The 17,250-nt window shown below is 44.8% G+C and overlaps 1 protein-coding gene across 2 annotated transcripts; it reads left to right on the top strand.

Moving 5' to 3' along the window:
- Positions 1 to 1,645: 1,645 nt before the first annotated feature.
- Positions 1,646 to 16,926, top strand: COMMD9 (COMM domain containing 9). 2 transcript variants are annotated; one of them, XM_032641542.1, is made up of 6 exons: positions 1,646 to 1,710; positions 10,685 to 10,810; positions 12,551 to 12,690; positions 14,049 to 14,083; positions 14,947 to 15,050; positions 16,178 to 16,926. In XM_032641542.1, the coding sequence occupies exons 1-6, from the start codon at positions 1,660 to 1,662 to the stop codon at positions 16,316 to 16,318; spliced, it is 597 nt and encodes a 198-aa protein (XP_032497433.1). In that variant the 5' UTR covers positions 1,646 to 1,659; the 3' UTR covers positions 16,319 to 16,926. The 2 variants fall into 2 exon arrangements, with proteins under 2 accessions (XP_032497433.1, XP_032497432.1); XM_032641541.1 differs by having other exon boundaries at positions 1,650 to 1,710; positions 12,530 to 12,690.
- The last annotated feature ends 324 nt before the right edge of the window (positions 16,927 to 17,250 follow it).

Here is a 17,250-nt window from a genome sequence, read left to right as displayed (position 1 = left end):
ACTAGAAAATGGACTTGAGGATATGGGGAGGGGGAAGGGTAAGCTGTGACAAAGTGAGAGAGTGGCATGGACATATTATACACTACCAAACGTAAAATAGATAGCTAGTGGGAAGCAGCCGCATGGCACAGGGAGATCAGCTCGGTGCTTTGTGACCACCTAGAGGGGTGGGATAGGGAGGGTGGGAGGGAGGGAGACGCAAGAGGGAGGGGATATGGGAACATATGTATATGTATAATTGATTCACTTTGTTACAAAGCAGAAACAAACACACCATTGTAAAGCAATTATACTCCAATAAAGATGTTAAAAAAAAAAAAAAGAAAACATTTACTTCAATCAAGGCACTGGGCTGGCCCTATGAATACAGGCAGGAGCAACCCTACGGCTTACAGGGACTTATGACAGAAAACAAGAATCAAGCCATGTGGTCCTGGAAGAAGAGAAGAGGGAGAGGCCAAGAAAGAGAGCTGGGATCAGGACTCCAGGACAAGGTGGGTCTAAAGTCTTCTAGTCCAGATATGGGTTCATCCTCAGACAACCTGGGTTTATTTTCCTGGGGGGCTGGACAACATCCTCACAGAAAATGGGAGAGAGAAAAGAAGGGGAAGGAGTAGGAGGCAGAAAAACAAATGACCAATTCCCGGACTCGCACAATTAGACATTCTTTCTCTAGCTTGAATTTATCAGAACCTGTTTCAAGCCAAATTTTGCTAAGGAACTGGGTATGGAAAAAGAAAGAACCAACTAGATCCTAAAGATGCATAGGGGAAATGTCAGACGCTGGGGTTAGAAGGCAGAGGAGATAGGTTCCGTAAAACCAAGTTCCAGGACTTTAAAGTTTGAGTCTGTTCCGAGGTAGGACCTCTGATCACTGGGCAAATCAGAGTCCTGGACTGCTCACTCAAAACCATCTTTACATTCATTATATTTACCTTGTTGAATAAATGAATTAAATCATTTCCATGAACTACCCCTCCCATCCCCACTATAGGTGTAAGAGGAACCTAGTTAGGTAATATCTTTCATTGGATTCCCTTTCTACTCTTTGTCCCAAACACTTCCTCACCTGCTCATCAAAACCGATCTCCCCTTGGAATAGAGAAAGTCATCAACACCCTTTCCTCATCTGGATAAGGTTAACAATACCAGCTCCTACCTACCCCAGAGACACAAAGAAAACGGTACACATAAAATCAATTTTACATTCTTCAAGACAGGCGGGGTTGGGGGTAAATTCCAAGAATTGCAATGATGTGCACAGCTACTTTAATTCTAAGAGGCCAGGTACGAAGATAACTCCAGAACAGCTAAGGCGCTTGTCAAGCCTGCAAATGCATTCCCCAAATTAGCCAGCCCACCCACGAGTCAAGAGAAAATCAGTTTCCCCTGCCCTGGTAAGTAGCCAAGCCAAGCCAAGCCAGTTTCCTCCCCCGAAAACCATCCAGCACCCGCGTCCTCCAAACCCCACGGTCCTAGAGTCCCCGCGCTGAGCTATCCAGCCTCCGCGCCCTACTTGGCTCCTCCCCATCCCGTAGTGCCAAGAGCCAGGCAGCTCCCGCCACCCTAAAGGACTACAGCCCCCGGCATGCCCCGCGCTGCTGTCGGAGTCTCCCGGCCGCGCTTCTCCGCGTAGCTAGGTCACGTGACTCGGGGAAGATGGCCGCGCTGACGGCGGAGGTCTTTGCAGCTCTCCAGAGCCTGCTGAAGGTAAATGAGAAGGGTGGGGACAGCGCGAGGCAGGCCTTTGTTTCCGAGACTTTGCACAGAGCCGGAAGTGGGAATAAATGGACCCCGATTTGGAGCCACGACGCTGCCGCTGCCTCTCACTGTGACTCCTAGCAGGTTGTTGAGCTTTTCCGAGCTTTTTGAAAGTACGAACAAAATTAATACCACTTTGACAGGATAGTGAGGAAACAAGACAATGGACCTGAAGGCGCTGTACAAATGTTCCCTACTAATAGCTTCGGGGGCTGGCTTTCGGGGTTGGTGCGTTGGGGTGGTAATCTCTAGATCCGCGTTGCCAGTTCCCCATTTCATTCCGCAGCCCATCTGCGCTGTCCAGTTCTCTCCTCTGCGTCCGCCCCCTGAGTCAAGTGTGCGCTGTATATTCTCCTGAGTCCTGGGTTTGTTTGTTTTTTTTGCGGTACGCGGGACTCTCCCATTGCGGAGCACAGGCTCCGGACGCGCAGGCTCAGCGGCCATGGCTCACGGGCCCTGCCGCTCCGCGGCATGTGGGATCTTCCCGGACCGGGGCTCGAATGCGTGTCCCCTGCATCAGCAGGCGGACTCTCAACCACTGCGCCACCAGGGAAGCCCTTCTGGGTTTTTCTTATTTGCTGTGACCTGTGTGAGGGCCAAAACACTCTCCTGACAATCATTTGAGAAATTGTGAGGATGGAAGGTATGTATTTCATATAGCTTTGTAGGAGACTGGAATTTTTTGCTTAATTTATGACTTTCCCTATAGAAGAAGCGGCGGCTTTATCGTTCTTCGTAGAACTTGTTACTAGATGACGTTATGCACCTGGTTGCCTGTTGTCTGCCTTTCTCACAAGAACGTGAGATACACGAGGGACCTTGTTTTTAAAAAAAACTCCAGACGGGGTTTCCCTGGTGGTGCAGTGGTTGAGAATCCACCTGCCAATGCAGGGTACACGGGTTCGAGCCCTGGTCTGGGAAGATCCCACATGCTGCGGAACAACTGGGCCCTTGAGCCACAGCTACTGAGCCTGCGCGTCTGGAGCCTGTGCTCCGCAGCAAGAGAGGCCGCGACAGTGAGAGGCCCGCGCAACGCAATGAAGAGTGGCCCCCGCTCACCACAACTAGAGAAAGCACTCGCACAGAAACGAAGACCCAACACAACCAAAAATAAATAAATTAATTAATTTAAAAAAAACTCCAGACGAAGAGGGTTGAGTTGATTACACTCAGCAGTTCATGGCACAGCATCATCATTGGTCCACGCAATGGTCCTTCTTTTGTTTTAACCGCCTCCCCAGTGTTCACTTGTATTCTCCAGTCTCTACGGGCATCTACTCTGTTATTCACAAATGTATACGTAACAAGCATATCCGTCACACCTGGCATACAGCATGTGCTCAATAAATAGCTGTTCTATGAATTAATAAATGTAGTAAAGCTGGAACTGGAAACCTAGAGCTCTCAACTCCCAACCCAGTGCCTTTTCACCCTTACTGTGGCTGCTCTACCCCCAACCTCCACCCCAATCCCTCTTCATTCTATGGGCTTTTTTTCTTTAATACACTTATAAAAATCATTATTAATGTGTAACACACATACAAAAGAAGTGCACAGATTATAAGTGCACCGTTTAATGATTTATTACCACCACCACAGTCAAACAATGAAATGTTACCAGTACGGCAGAAGTCTCTGTTGTCCCTTTGTTATTTCCCTCACTCTGCTCCCCAACAGTAACCACTATCTTTACTTCTAATATGTCAATTTAATATTGCTCACATTTGAACTTCACATAAATGGAATAATAGGGCATATTTTTGTGTGTCTGGCTTCTTTTGTTTGCTATTATGTAGCAGTAGTTCATTCATTTGCATTCCTATTGTCCTATGTAGTTTCTTTAAAAAAAAATTACATAAACTTTTAATTTTTTTTTTTTTTTTTTTTTATGCGTTACGCGGGCCTCTCACTGTTGTGGCCTCTCCCGTTGCGGAGGACAGGCTCCGGACGCGCAGGCTCAGCGGCCATGGCTCACGGGCCCAGCCGCTCTGCGGCATGTGGGATCTTCCCAGACGGGGGCACGAACCCGTGTCCCCTGCATCGGCAGGCGGACTCTTCAACCACTGCGCCACCAGGGAAGCCCAAACTTTTAATTTTGAGATATAGGTTTACAGGCAGTTGCAAGAAACAATACAGAAAGATCCCATTTATCCATTACTCAGTTTCCCCCAATGGTAACATCTTGCAAAACTATAGTATGATATCACAACCAGGATATTGACATTGATAGTCAAGATTCTCAACATTTTCCATCACCACAGTGTTCTTCATGTTGCCCTTTTATAGCCACACCCCCTTCCCCTCTGCCCTCACCCCTTTTGTAACCTGTGGTATTCACCAATTTGTTCTTCATTTCTGTAATTTTGTCATTTCAAGAATGTTAGGGGCTTCCCTGGTGGCGCAGTGGTTGAGAGTCCGCCTGCCGATGCAGGGGACGGGGGTTCGTGCCCCGGTCTGGGAAGATCCCACATGCCGCAGAGCGGCTGGGCCCGTGAGCCATGGCTGCTGAGCCTGCGCGTCCGGAGCCTGTGCTCCGCAATGGGAGAGGCCACAACAGTGAGAGGCCCATGTACAAAAAAAAAAAAAAAAAAAAAAAGAATGTTATATAAGTGAGGGACTTCCCCAGTGGCGCAGTGGTTAAGAATCTGCCTGCCAGTGCAGGGGGCACGGGTTCAGTCCCTGGTCCGGGAAGATCCCACATGCTGCGGGGCAACTAAGCCCGTGCACCACAACTACTGAGCCTGTGCTCTAGAGCCTGCGAGCCACAACTCCTGAGCCCACGTACCACAACTACTGAAACCCATGCACCTAGAGCCCGTGCTCCGCAACAAGAGAAGCCACCGCAGTGAGAAGCCCGTGCACCACAAGGAAGAGTAGACCCCGCTCCCTGCAACTAAAAGTCCACGCACAGCAACGAAGACCCAACACAGCCAAAAACAAAAATACTATAAAATAAAATCAGTTGTTTCTATACACAAACAATGAAACATTCAAAAAAAAAAGTTATATAAGTGAAATCATATAATATGTAACCTTTTGGGACTGGCTTTTTTCACTGAGCCCAATTTTCTGGAGCCATGTTATGTGTTTTAATAGTTCTTTCCTTTTTATTGCTAAGTAGTATTCTATGGTATGACATCTACATTGTTTCCAGTTTTTTGCTGTTACAAGTAAACCTGCTATAAACATTTGTAGACAGATTTCTGTATGAACATAAGTCTTTATTTCTCTGAAATGAATGCCCAGGAGTACAGTTCTGGATCATTTGGTAGTTACATGTTTAGGGTTTTGTTGTTGTTTTTATGAAGCTGCCAAACTGATTTCCAGAGTGGCTGTACTACTTTACATTCCCAACAGCAATGCACGAACGGTCCAGTTTCTCCCCATCCTCGCCAGCATTTATTGGCATCACTATATTTTATTCGAGCTATTCTGATAGGTGTGTATTTATATCTCATTGTGGTTTTAATCCAGAGTTCCCTAATGGTTAATGATGTTGGACATCTTTTCATGTGCTTGTTTACCATCTGTGTATCTTCTTCAGCAGAATATTGCTTTATGTCTTTTGCTCATATTCTAATTTCATTGTTTGCTTTTTTACTTTTGCATTTCTTTATATATTCTAGATAGTGGTTCTTTGTCAGATATGTGGTTTGCACATAGTCTTTCCTAGTATTTAACTGTCTTTTCATCCTCTTCACAAAGGTGTATTAATTTGCTAGGTCTGCTGTAACAACGTACTACAGACTTGGTGGCTGACACAACAGAAATGTATTGTGTCCCAGTTCTGGAGGCCAGAAGTCTGAGATCAAGGTGTCAGCCAAGTTGGTTCCTTCTGAGGGCTTTGAGGGACAAATTGTTCTGTGCCTCTCTCCTAACTTCTGGTGATTTCTGGTGATATTTAGTGTATCTTGGCTTGTAGATCTGTGCATTGATCTTCATATGAAGTTCTCCCTGTTTGCATTTTTGTGTCTAAACTATCCCTTTTAATTAGGACATTGGTCATATTGGATTAGGGTCCACCCTATGACCTCATCTTTATATTTTTTGTCATATATTTTTATATGACTATTTATAGTCATATAAATATGACTATATCTGCAATAATCCTATTTCTAAATGAGATCACATTTTCAGATAGTGGGGGTTATGACTTCAACATATGACTTTTAGGGGGGACACAGTTCAACCCATAACAGGAGCTTTAGCAGAGCAAAAACTGTTTTAATTTTGATGAAATACAGTTTTTCAAAAATTTTTCCTTTTATGAATTGTGATTTTTTTTAATGAATTACGGTTTTGGTGTAAAGTTTAAGAACTCTTTGTGAAGCCATAGCTCTCCAAATTTTCCCCTCTTTTTATCTAAAAGTTTTATAGTTTACATTTGTATAACATTTAAAAAATATTTATTTTTGGCTGTGTTGGGTCTTCGTTGCTGCACGCAGGCTTTCTCTAGTTGCGGCGAGTGGGGGCTACTCTTCTTCGCGGTGCGTGGGCTTCTCATTGCGGTGGCTTCTCTTGTTAAGGAGCATGGGCTCTAGGCACGCGGGCTTCAGTAGTTGTGGCTCGCGGACTCTAGAGTGCAGGCTCAGTAGTTGTGGCACACAGGCTTAGTTGCTCTGCGGCGTGTGGGATCTTCCCAGACCAGGGCTCTAACCTGTGTGCCCTGCATTGGCAGGCGGATTCTTAACCACTGCGCCACCAGGGAAGTCCCTACATTTATATAACATTTAAGTCCATGATTGATTTTGCATTAATTTTGTATAAGGTGTGTGGAAAAGTTTGAGAATTTTTTTTTTTTTTTGGCCTGTGAATGTCCCCTTGTTCCAATATCATTTGTTGAAAAGGGCTTTCTTTCCTCCATTGAATTGCTTTTGCAACTTTGTCAAGAATCAATTGGGCATATTTACTGGGTCTACTTCAGGGTTCTTTAGTTTGTTCCATTGATCTATTTGTTTATCCCTCTGAGAATACCATACAGTCTTGATTATTGTAGCTATATAATGTCTTGAAATCAGATAGATGGATTCCTCCTACTTCATTCTTTATCAGAATTGTTTTAGCTATTCTAGTTTCTTTGCCTTCCTGTATAAATTTTAGAATGATCTTGGATATATCTTAAAAAAAAAAACTTGCTGAGATTTTCATAGGAATTGGGTTAAATCTGTACATCATTTAGGAGCAAATTGATGTCTTAATGTGTTGGATCATCCAATCCATGATCATGATGTGTCTCCCCATTGATTTAGATCCTTGATTTCTTTTATCTGTATTGTATAATTTTCAGTATACAAGTCCTGTACATATTTTGTTAGATTTATACCTAAGTATTTCTCTCTTTTTTTTTTGAGCAATTGCAAATGATACTGTACTTTTAATTCCAGTGTCCACATGTTCATTGCTAGTGTGTAGAAATACATCTGATTTTAGTAGGTGTATCTTGGATCTGCAAACTGCTGAACTCACTTATTCTAATAATTTTTTTTTTTTTGTGGTACGCGGGCCTCTCACTGTTGTGGCCTCTCCCGTTGCGGAGCACAGGCTCCGGACGCGCAGGCTCAGCGGCCATGGCTCACGGGCCCAGCCGCTCTGCGGCATGTGGGATCTTCCCGGACCGGGGCACGAACCTGTGTCCCCTGCTTCCGCAGGCAGACTCTCAACCACTGCGCCGCCAGGGAAGCCCCTCTAATAATTTTTTTGTACATTTCTTGGGACTTTCTCATAGACAGTCATGTCCCTGCACATAGGGACAGTTTTATTTCTTCCTTTCTGATCTGCAGACCTTTTATTTCTTTCTCTTGCCTTATTTCAGTGGCTAGAATTTTCAGCACAGTGTGGAATAACAGTGGTGAGAGCCCACATCCTTGCCTTGTTCCTAACTTTAGTCTTTCATCATTAAGTATGTTTTCTCTAGGTTTTTTGGTAGATGCTCTATGTCAAGTTATGGCAGTTCCCCTCTATTCCTAATTTTATGAGAGTTTTCATCAAGAATGGATGTTGAATTTTGTCAACTGCTCTTTCTGCATTGATTGATAGCCAATGATTTTCTCCTTGAGCCCGGTAATATGGTGGATCACATAGATTTTCAAATACTGAACTGGCCTAGCATCCCTGGAATAAATTCCACCTAGTTATAGTGAATAATCCTTTTTATATATTGCTGAATTCTGTTTGTTAGTATGTTGTTAAGGATCTTTGCCTCTATTTTTATGAGGGACATTGGTCTGTAGTTGTTTTTTTGTTTTGTTTTATACAGTCTCTGTCTGATTTTGGTATCAGGGTAATCCTAGCTTTGTGAAATGAATTGGGAAGTGTTTCCTCCTTTTCTGTTTTCTAGAAGAGATTGTGTAGAATTAGTTAATTCTTTCTTTAAATGTGTGTTAGAATTCTCCTGTGAAACCATCTGGGTCTGGTGATTTCTGGGGGTTTTAAAATTACAAATTCAATTTCCTTAACAGTTATAGCACTACTCACATTTTCAATTTTATATTGGGAGAGTTATGGTAGTTTGTGTTTTTCGAGAAATTGATCCACTTCATTTAAACTGTCACATTTGTGTGTATAGAGTTGCTTGTAGTTATTCTCTTATTTTCTTTTTGAAATCTGCAGGGCCTGTAGTGATATGCCCCGCTTCATTCCTGATATTGGTAATTTGTGTCTCCTTTCTTTTTAATTTTGTCAGTCTTGCTAAAAGTTTGTTAATTTTATTGATATTTTTGAAGAACTAGTTCTTTGTTCCATTGATTTCTCCTTTTTTATGTTTTCAGTTTCTTTGGTGTCTGCCCTTTGTTGTTTCCTTCCTTATTCCTTTGGGTTTATTATGCTCTTGTTTTTCTAGGTTCTTGAGATGAGGACTTAGATTATTTATTTGAGACTTCTCCTCTTTTCTAATATATGCATTTAATGCTGTAAATTTCCCTCTCAGCACCATCTTGGCCGTATTCCCAAAATTTTGGTGTTGCTTTTCTTTTTCATTCATTCAGTGTAATTTTTTTAACTTTCCTTTTAATCTGTGGATTATTTAGAAGTGTGTTGTTTAAGTTTCCAAATGTTTGGACCTGTTCTTGCTATCTTATTGATTTCTAATATGATTCCATTGTGATCACTGAGAACACACTCTGTATGATTTAGTTTGCTTAAGTTTGTTAAGGTTTGTTTTTTGGCTCAGAATATCCTCTATCTGGTATGTGTTCAGTGAGCTTTTGAAAAGAGTGTGTATTCTGTTGTTACTGGGTAGTGTTCCATAAATGTCAGTTAGATTGATTGATGGTGTTGTGGAGTTCTTCTGTGTCCTTGTTGAATCCTGTCTAGTTGTTCTATCAATTGTTGAAAGAGGGGTGTTGAAGACTTCAACTGTATTTATAGATTTGTCGATTTCTCCTTTCAGTTCTGTTTGGTTTTGCTTCACATATTTTGCAGCTCTCTTGCTGAGGGCATGCACATTCAGGATGTCTTCTGGTCGACAGAAGCTTTTACCTTTACCTAATGTCCCTCTCTGTCTCTGGTAATTTTCTCTGCTGTGAAGTTTACTTTATCTGATATTAAAGTAGCCACCCTTGCTTTCCTGATTAATGTTTGCATGATCTATCTTTTTCCATTCTTTTCCTTTTAGTCTGTCTCTGTCATTATGTTTGAAGGGAGTTTCTTGTAGATAGCATTTAACTGAGTCATATTTTTTAATCCACTCAACCAATTTCTCTTTTAATTGGTATATTTAGACCACTTACAGCCAATGTAATTATTGAAATATTAGAACTTTGCCATTTTATTTTTTGTTTTCTATTTGTTCTTTTATTTTTTGTTCTTTACTTTTACTGCCTTCCTGTGGGTTATTTGATCAATTGAACATTTTTTGGAATTCCATTTTGATTTATCTGTAGTGTTTTAAAATTCATTTCTCTTTATAACTCTTATAATGGTTGTTCAACTTATTACATTTATTTACTATAACATCACAATCTCAGTGACATATCAGTGTCATCATTTAACCAGTTAGAGTGAAGTCATCCCTTTATAGTCCTACCCTTATTTATAATATAATTGTCTTAAATATTTCCTCTATATACATTTACAGCCACATCGGACAGTGGCTTTTCTTTTTGTTCATATATCCCAGACTTCGAGCTGAAGAAGAGGGCCACCCAGAACGCCAGTGGGTGAAAACAAACTCCAACAAATACTTGCTCTCTCTAGCCAAAGACCAAGAAAGGGGCGGCTTAGGAAGACAGAAGACTTTTAGACAATAACTGCTCTACTCCACCAAAACACCACTGAAAAAACTGTGTCCCCGCTCCACTGTACATCAACAAAGTCTGAGAGCGAACACCCCCATCAGGGCGGTGTCAGAGGAGGCCAAGTAGGGAGCTGGACCTCCATCCCCACGAGCTGGTAACAAGTTCTACCACCCCACAGTATTAGTGGAAACTACTGGAGCCAGAACTTCCACCCCTGCCCAGTAGCTACAAGGAACCCCTACTTTTGGGTGTGAGCAGGAACCAAGTAGGGGAGCTGGACTTCTGTCTCCATTTGGTAGTAATGAAGCAACAGCCCCCAGCCCTACCGTGCTCGTCCTGCCTCCTGAGCAGTGTCAGAGAAAGCCAGCTAAAATAGAAGATTTAAATAAGTTCCAGAGGCTCAGGACGTAATATGGCCATGTCATTCCTTTGTCATGAGGTCCGTAGCAGGTCTGTCTTCTCTTCTCCCCTTTAAGAGTCGTCTTACATTTGTTTTGTATAAAGTGCCCAGGGAATGTAGTTGTGTTTAGCAGGAAAAATAGGGAAAAGTACATCTATGTATCATCTTCACAGAACTGGAAGTGTCCTATGCACCTCTTAGGTGTCACACCATGACGGAGACAGTATTACGTTCTAAAAAAAATGTATTTTCAGAGTCTGAGTTTGTTGCTTGTTTTGTTTTTTTCCAGGCCTCCTCGAAAGATGTTGTCAGACAGCTGTGCCAAGAGAGCTTTTCCAGTTCAGCCCTTGGCTCGAAAAAGCTCTTGGATGTTACATGTTCCAGCTTGTCTGTGACCCAGGAGGAGGCAGAACAAGTAAGTGGGGTCAGAAATGACCTCTGGCCGCTGGCTTCGCGGCTCATTAGTCTCTTCCTTGACTTCCCAGTTGTTGCCGCGTCCAAGGGAATTTTTCCCCTGAAGTGTCTGTTGACGTTATAGCAAACTTAAAATAGATGCTTTTTTCTTTTTTAATGTTAGTGAACTTAAAAGCCATTGTCTTTGAACCTTCACTTCCTTGTGATAAGTGAGGCGTGGATGGGAAAAGTATACCAGGAGTCGGAGCTCCTGACCATTTCCTTTTCAGACTTGTCACCTAGACAGTATGGACAAAAGCCAACCTTGCTATGATTTTCTTTCCCAACCTGTAACTTAATAGTGCTGATGAATTGTTGGCTGGGTAGCTTAGGCAGACTTTTCAGGGATGGTTGGGCAGAAACTCTGAGGCCTGAGTATGATTAGGGAGGATGTACTGCTGGACCTCACCTGATCTCAGGTGGCCAAGAGGACATGGATGGTTATGTAGCACTCACAGCCTTATCTTTCCATGGCAACTGTGTTTCCAAAACAGTAATTCATCCAAGCAGACCTGTGTTATTGTTGTTTTTTAATCTGGAGCTTGGCTCATTGAAGTGAGAGGCAGCAGCAAGGTCATGAAAGTGAGTTGGAGTCTTAGTTTGGGTTCCTCAAAAGTAGACCCCGAGGCAACAACCTGGCTGCTGGTAGTTACTTGGGAGGTGATTCCAGAAAGCATAAAGGAGGGAGTGAGGAAAATCAGACCAGGAAGAGAGACAAGCCGGGAGAAGGATATGTTAGGGAGCGGTCAGTGCTGCGGGGTCTGCAGTTGGGATCCTGTAAGAAACCATGTGGGTAAATGCCCCAGCACTGTCATCCTGGAAGGCGGGGAGGGTGGGGCGTTTATCCACTCACTCCCACCCTTCACCAGTAGAGGCTTACTGTCCCCTCGCCTCTGGGTTGTGCTTTTCTGAGCTGAGCAACCTCCCGTGGCATCCGGGAAAGTCCTAAAGCTGAGAAAGTTACCTCCAGAGAGTCCTGTTCTGTTCCGCTGAGCAGCAGGTTCACTGGGAAGGACACAGGGTAGAATCCAGCGTCCTAGCGGGGCAGCGCCAGGCATTCCTTCCACAGGGAGGTCCACGCAGCTGGCCTGGAGCTGTTGGTTGGCCTGGCTCGCCCCACCAGGTGACAGCCTAGGGGCGAGGACGTGACAGTCCAGCCAGCCTGGATGAGAAGCCCCGACTCCCCAGGAGCCAGGACCTCTGGCAGCGAATCAGGAAGCCCGGCTTTGGGTGCTGGCACAGACCGGGCAGCCACACTCAGGGAAGCCCCAGCCGCGGGCCCCGGTGTTTCTGCCGCCCTCGCGGTCCAGAGGCAGGGGGCTGGTGCACTGTTGTCTAGTAACACCGCTGACTTTCCGCTTCTCCCACATTAGGAGGGGAACAGGCTAGAGAGTTAGCTTAAGGTCAGAGTCCGTGCACAGGGAAGGGGACTTATTAACCCTTTGCCCACAAGCAGAGGCTTTCTGGCAGGTTGACGGCATCCTCGGTCAGGCAGCTACGTGTCTTCTAAGCAGCAGGTGAGCTTGGAGGTGGGCCGAGGCACGTGAGCATCAGCATCTGCACCAGGGGCCCCCGGACTCCTGGGATTCAGCTTGAATGACGGTGGCGGTTTGTGGCAGGCCCTCTTCCCGGCAGGGGAGATAGAGCCCTGTCCCCTGTCCCCCTGCCCCTCACCGCCCAGGGCTCCCCGTCTGTCCTGCAGCTGCTCCAGGCTCTGCACCGCCTCACCAGGCTAGTGGTGTTCCGTGACCTGTCCTCCGCCGAGGCGGTTCTGGCACTCTTTCCTGAAAATTTCCACCAAAACCTCAAAAACCTGCTGACAAAAATCATCCTAGAACACGTGTAAGTGCTTATTTCTTGGGACTTTCTTGTAAGCTTGTATTTTTTATTCCTGTTCTGGAAAAAATATGCTTATTCTTGAAAAGCAAGCACAGGTAAGCAAAAAGAAGGAAACCGTAATCCCACCGCCCAGAGGGTTAGTAGTGTTAATTCCTTTATGGGAAACCTTTTAAGACTGGTTTATTTTTTCCATTTACACATAGAGGGTTGGTTTTGCTTTTGTTTTTAACACAATGGGATCATGCCGTTTTATAACTTGCTTGTTTTCATTTAATAGAATTAACATTAATGATATTTCAGGTCGATAAATATTTACCTTCAGTATCATTCTTAATGGGTAAATATATTCCATTACATGAAGAAATTATGTGTAATTTAGTTAATAAATTCCTTAGGGTTGGACATTTAGGCTATTGGCACTTTTCACTGCAGTGAACAATTTACTGTGGAACCTTTGCCCACATTGTGCTTCATTATTTCCTTACTGGTAAATGGTGGTATTGAGGCTTTGGCTTTTTTTATCAAGTCTGCCATCGGAAAGATTGCACCAACTACTCCTCCACCAGGAGGACGTTGATGTGCCACTCTCCCGACACCATCACCAGCACTGAGGGTGTTTTGTTTTGTTTTTTCACTTTTGATTCCCAGTTTCACAAATGGCAAATGGTACCTCATTTCAGTTTATATCTTCGGTACTAGTGATGTCAAATATCTTTTTCATGTTATTGGTCACTTTTATTCTTTTGTGAATTTTCTGTACATTTTCTAGCTGGGCAGATCCTTTTAGACACATACAATTCAAGCAGAACTGATTGACTCCTGGTTAGCAGCAGGCTTGACAAGACCTCTCTGATAGTAATACCTGGTGATGCTTACTTCCCAAGGGTTTTGTTGTTTATTTAGAAACTTTCTCTTGCGTGACCACAGTTTACTATGACTCTGCTCAGCATCTCACTATGGCGTGATTTGTGTAGCATCAGACATGTCTGTTAGATGTGTTTTGCGTAAGATGCCATACTCTGCATAGTAGATGCTCAGTAAAAGGAGGATAAGTTGACCTTTTCTGCTTTGTCTCTAAGAACAATAGCACAGTTACAGTGCATTTAGCCTTTTCTTGCTTTTCCTAAGCCATGAAAACTAACAGCATCTATGGCCTTAACATCACTCAGTTCTGTAAAACAAGCAAACAAAAAACTGCTCCTTGGAGGGAGGCATTTCTGTGGTCCTTTCCTGTCAGGAGGTGATTATAGGTTTTAAGATCACAGAAGGAGCAGAGGCCCAGGCCCATGGGCCTCATTATCAGAAGACTCAATTCGCATCCCTTTTCCATTATATTTTTCTTATCTTTCCCTCTTACACAGATCTACTTGGAGAGCTGAAGCCCAAACAAATCAGAGTGAGTACCAAGAAACCTGCCTCTTCCTCCTTCCCCCTCCTCCCCAGCCCTAAATCTACCAGAGTTTTTAACTAAAGTCAAAGTGAATTAACCTAATCCCAAACCGAATAGTGTTTGTTATGTATTTCTTTTTAATGCCACTTTAAAATTTTTTTTCTGGTTATAAACCTAGTATAATAGAGGCATGTTGTTAAAAATCAAACAGTTATCCTAAGCAGAAAGTGAAGTACTTAAAATAACTATATTTCCATTGGAAAACAAATTAACCATAATTGAAATTAGTGTGAAAGATTGAATAAAAGTGGGTGTTTGATAAACAGTCACTAAACTCACTCTGAGCCGGTCACAGTGCCACAGACTCTACCTGCATTAACTCATTTAGTCCTCCCAACAGCCCTGTGACCTAGGCTGAGATCATCCCCATTTTATAGGTGAGCAAACAGAGGCTCAGAGGTTAGACAGGTGGTAGAGCACACATTCAAGCCAAGTCTGTGTGTCTCTCAAACAAAAGCTCTCTCCGCTATTCTCAAAGCTACACATTGCCTAAGACTCTGGCCACAGCCTCCTCTTCTCCACCTGCGTCTTCCTCATCCTGTCTGGACATCTGGATGGTTGGGTGTTCAGGCAGAAGCCTGGAGGTGCTGACCACCACGAGTCCGCACTAAATGCAGGGGCCACGATCAGTTGTAAGGAAGGCCTAGGGCTTGCTGTGGGGTCTTGGGCCCTGTCTGTCTGTCTCCCTCAGAGGCTTGCTGTGGGGATCACATGCATTACCCACGTGCAGCCCTTGGAGCTGCCTGTCGTCGAGGAAAGGCTTAGTAACGCAGGTGGCGTGAGCACTGAGCCGAGCTGTCCCCACACAGTCTCTCTGCCGCGCCTGGTCGACCTGGACTGGAGGGTGGACATCAAAACCTCCTCAGACAGCATCAGCCGCATGGCCGTCCCTACCTGCCTGCTCCAGATGAAGGTACGTCCACTGTCATGCTCACCAGAAGGGAAGGAGGGGCAGCAGGGACTTGGCCCCCTTGCGGGCCAGCAAAAATGCTAGACTCCAAGTTTTAGGATCTCCAACCCCATAAATAAAAAAAATTTAGCACCCCCAAAATGCAGTGTTTATTTAGAAAGTATATGTGTATTAACATAGTACAGTCATAATAAAACATATACCAAAACTAGAAATTTCAAAACAAGACAAACACAAAATATAACTTTACAAAATAATTTGCTGATACCTAAAGGTTGTCTTAGACACTTACCGGAAGGTTTGGCTTTAACAATAGAAGCACGCACTCGGCTTTCCAATTGCCTTCTTGAGAATTTTGGTGTACTTTTCCAAATTCTTGTCCAGTCTTAGGAGGCTGTTGCCATTTGTACTGTGCTGAACAAGGGCTCCTATTAGCAGTTGGAGAAGTATCATTTCTTCATCTTACTGTTCTTCATCTTATAGCACAGTTACAGTGCATTTAGCCTTTTCTTGCTTTTCCTAAGCCATGAAAACGAACAGCACCTATGGCCTTAACATCACTCATTGGTGTTATCTTCACTGCACAGTTATTTTCAGGAGTCTTTTTAAGCCACATACCCATTTTTAAGGTTTGTTTAGTTAAAACTAGGCAGCATAATGCTGTATTTACTTAACCACCAGACACCCAGAAACTCAAGAGCTGTAAGAAAATGAAAGAGCAAGGATGCCTCTAACAACTAAGTTTTTAACTATTATCAAGGCTTACTTTAAAAAAAAAAAGATACAAATACATATAACTAGAGGTTGTAATATTTTTCCTGCATCCCGGAGGATTCTTACATACCCCTAGAGCCCACAGCCTAAAGTACCAGCATGAACCCAGGATGTTTCCTCACTCGAGTGCCCAGAGAGAGTTGGGGGTGGGAGAGTGAGTGAGCCTGGCTTCTCCGACCCCTGCCCGGAGACCATGAGACAGCTCCCTCCCTGTCCCCATTTGCTGAGTGACTCCAGGGCTGTGACTCTCTGTGACTCTGAGCAAAGAGCCTCTCTCCCAAGCTTCACCAGAATGGGGTAGGGCCTGCAGGTCGAAGAGAGGCAGCTCTGACTTTGGGGCAGTGTTCTCTTTTCAGATCCAGGAAGATCCCAGTCTGTGTGGGGAGCAGCCCTCCGTGTCAGCTGTCACCGTGGAGCTGAGTAAGGAGACCCTGGACACGATGTTAGACGGGCTGGGCCGCATCCGGGACCAGCTCTCCGCTGTGGCCAGCAAGTGACGCGGCCAGCCTGCCCCCGGCACATTCCGTCCTCGCAGCAGGCAGCGCTGGGGACATGGGGGCTGCTATCCAGAAGGTGCGGTTGGACCAGGCAGAAGCAGCCAGGCCCCCTCGCTGCTTTTTCCTCTTTCCAAAGATGGAGCAGAAGCTGCTGATCTCGCGAGGCTCCTGTGTGGGACTTAATGACCCCGTGGCAGCAGGAGGGAGCATTTGCTTGGTCAGCCGCCTCCGCCTGGCTGATTGGAAAATTCAGGCCCAAATTGTGGCGCTCGTCTTAATAAGTTCCTTTCACTCTGATGAGCTCATTTCCAGCTCTGGAATGCACGCAGGGAGTCAGGCGGGTGACACCAGCAGTTCTGCTTCTCTGTCAGAGAAGCCAGGCGGATCCCACAGGGCAGGGCCCCCTCTGCGTGCCTGCCTGCCCTGAGTCCAGAGCCTTCCCGAGCTCTCTCAGCCCTGCTGGACCACCTGGCAGTGAAGGAAGTCTGAAATGGGAACTCATTTCCTTCTCATTGGAGCCAGAGGCCCCTTCCTTGATGTAATGCAGCCACTCAGGGTGAAGAAGTAGGAGTGATTGGAAATAAATAACAGTTCTAAAAACTTCATGATTCCGGTCACGCTTCTGTAGCTTCTGTCCTTAGCCCGAGTCGTTTCCTTAGGCCCGTGCTGCCTCTCGTTTGTAAAGGCGACCCCGGCTTCCTCGTTCCTGGCTCAGCTCATCAGCACGGGATGACCTGAAACCAGGCCCGTGAACCGGCCCACCTTCCATGTATCCGTCCGTCACGTAGAGCAAAAGCAAGGGCGGCTGACATCAGCAGGTGCTTGTTGCGAGAGCTGTGATGGAAGCGCTCTTCGAGGAGTTTAACCAGACGGAACCGTCTGTCACGGGCCTGACAAGTCCCAGGGGCTCCGTATAAGGTGCTCCCCCTTCC

This window comes from Phocoena sinus, chromosome 8 (genome assembly GCF_008692025.1).
Source record: "Phocoena sinus isolate mPhoSin1 chromosome 8, mPhoSin1.pri, whole genome shotgun sequence".
NCBI lineage: Eukaryota > Metazoa > Chordata > Mammalia > Artiodactyla > Phocoenidae > Phocoena > Phocoena sinus.
The sequence above is the reverse complement of the archived record's forward strand: the minus strand, read 5'-3'. Positions and strand labels throughout refer to the sequence as shown.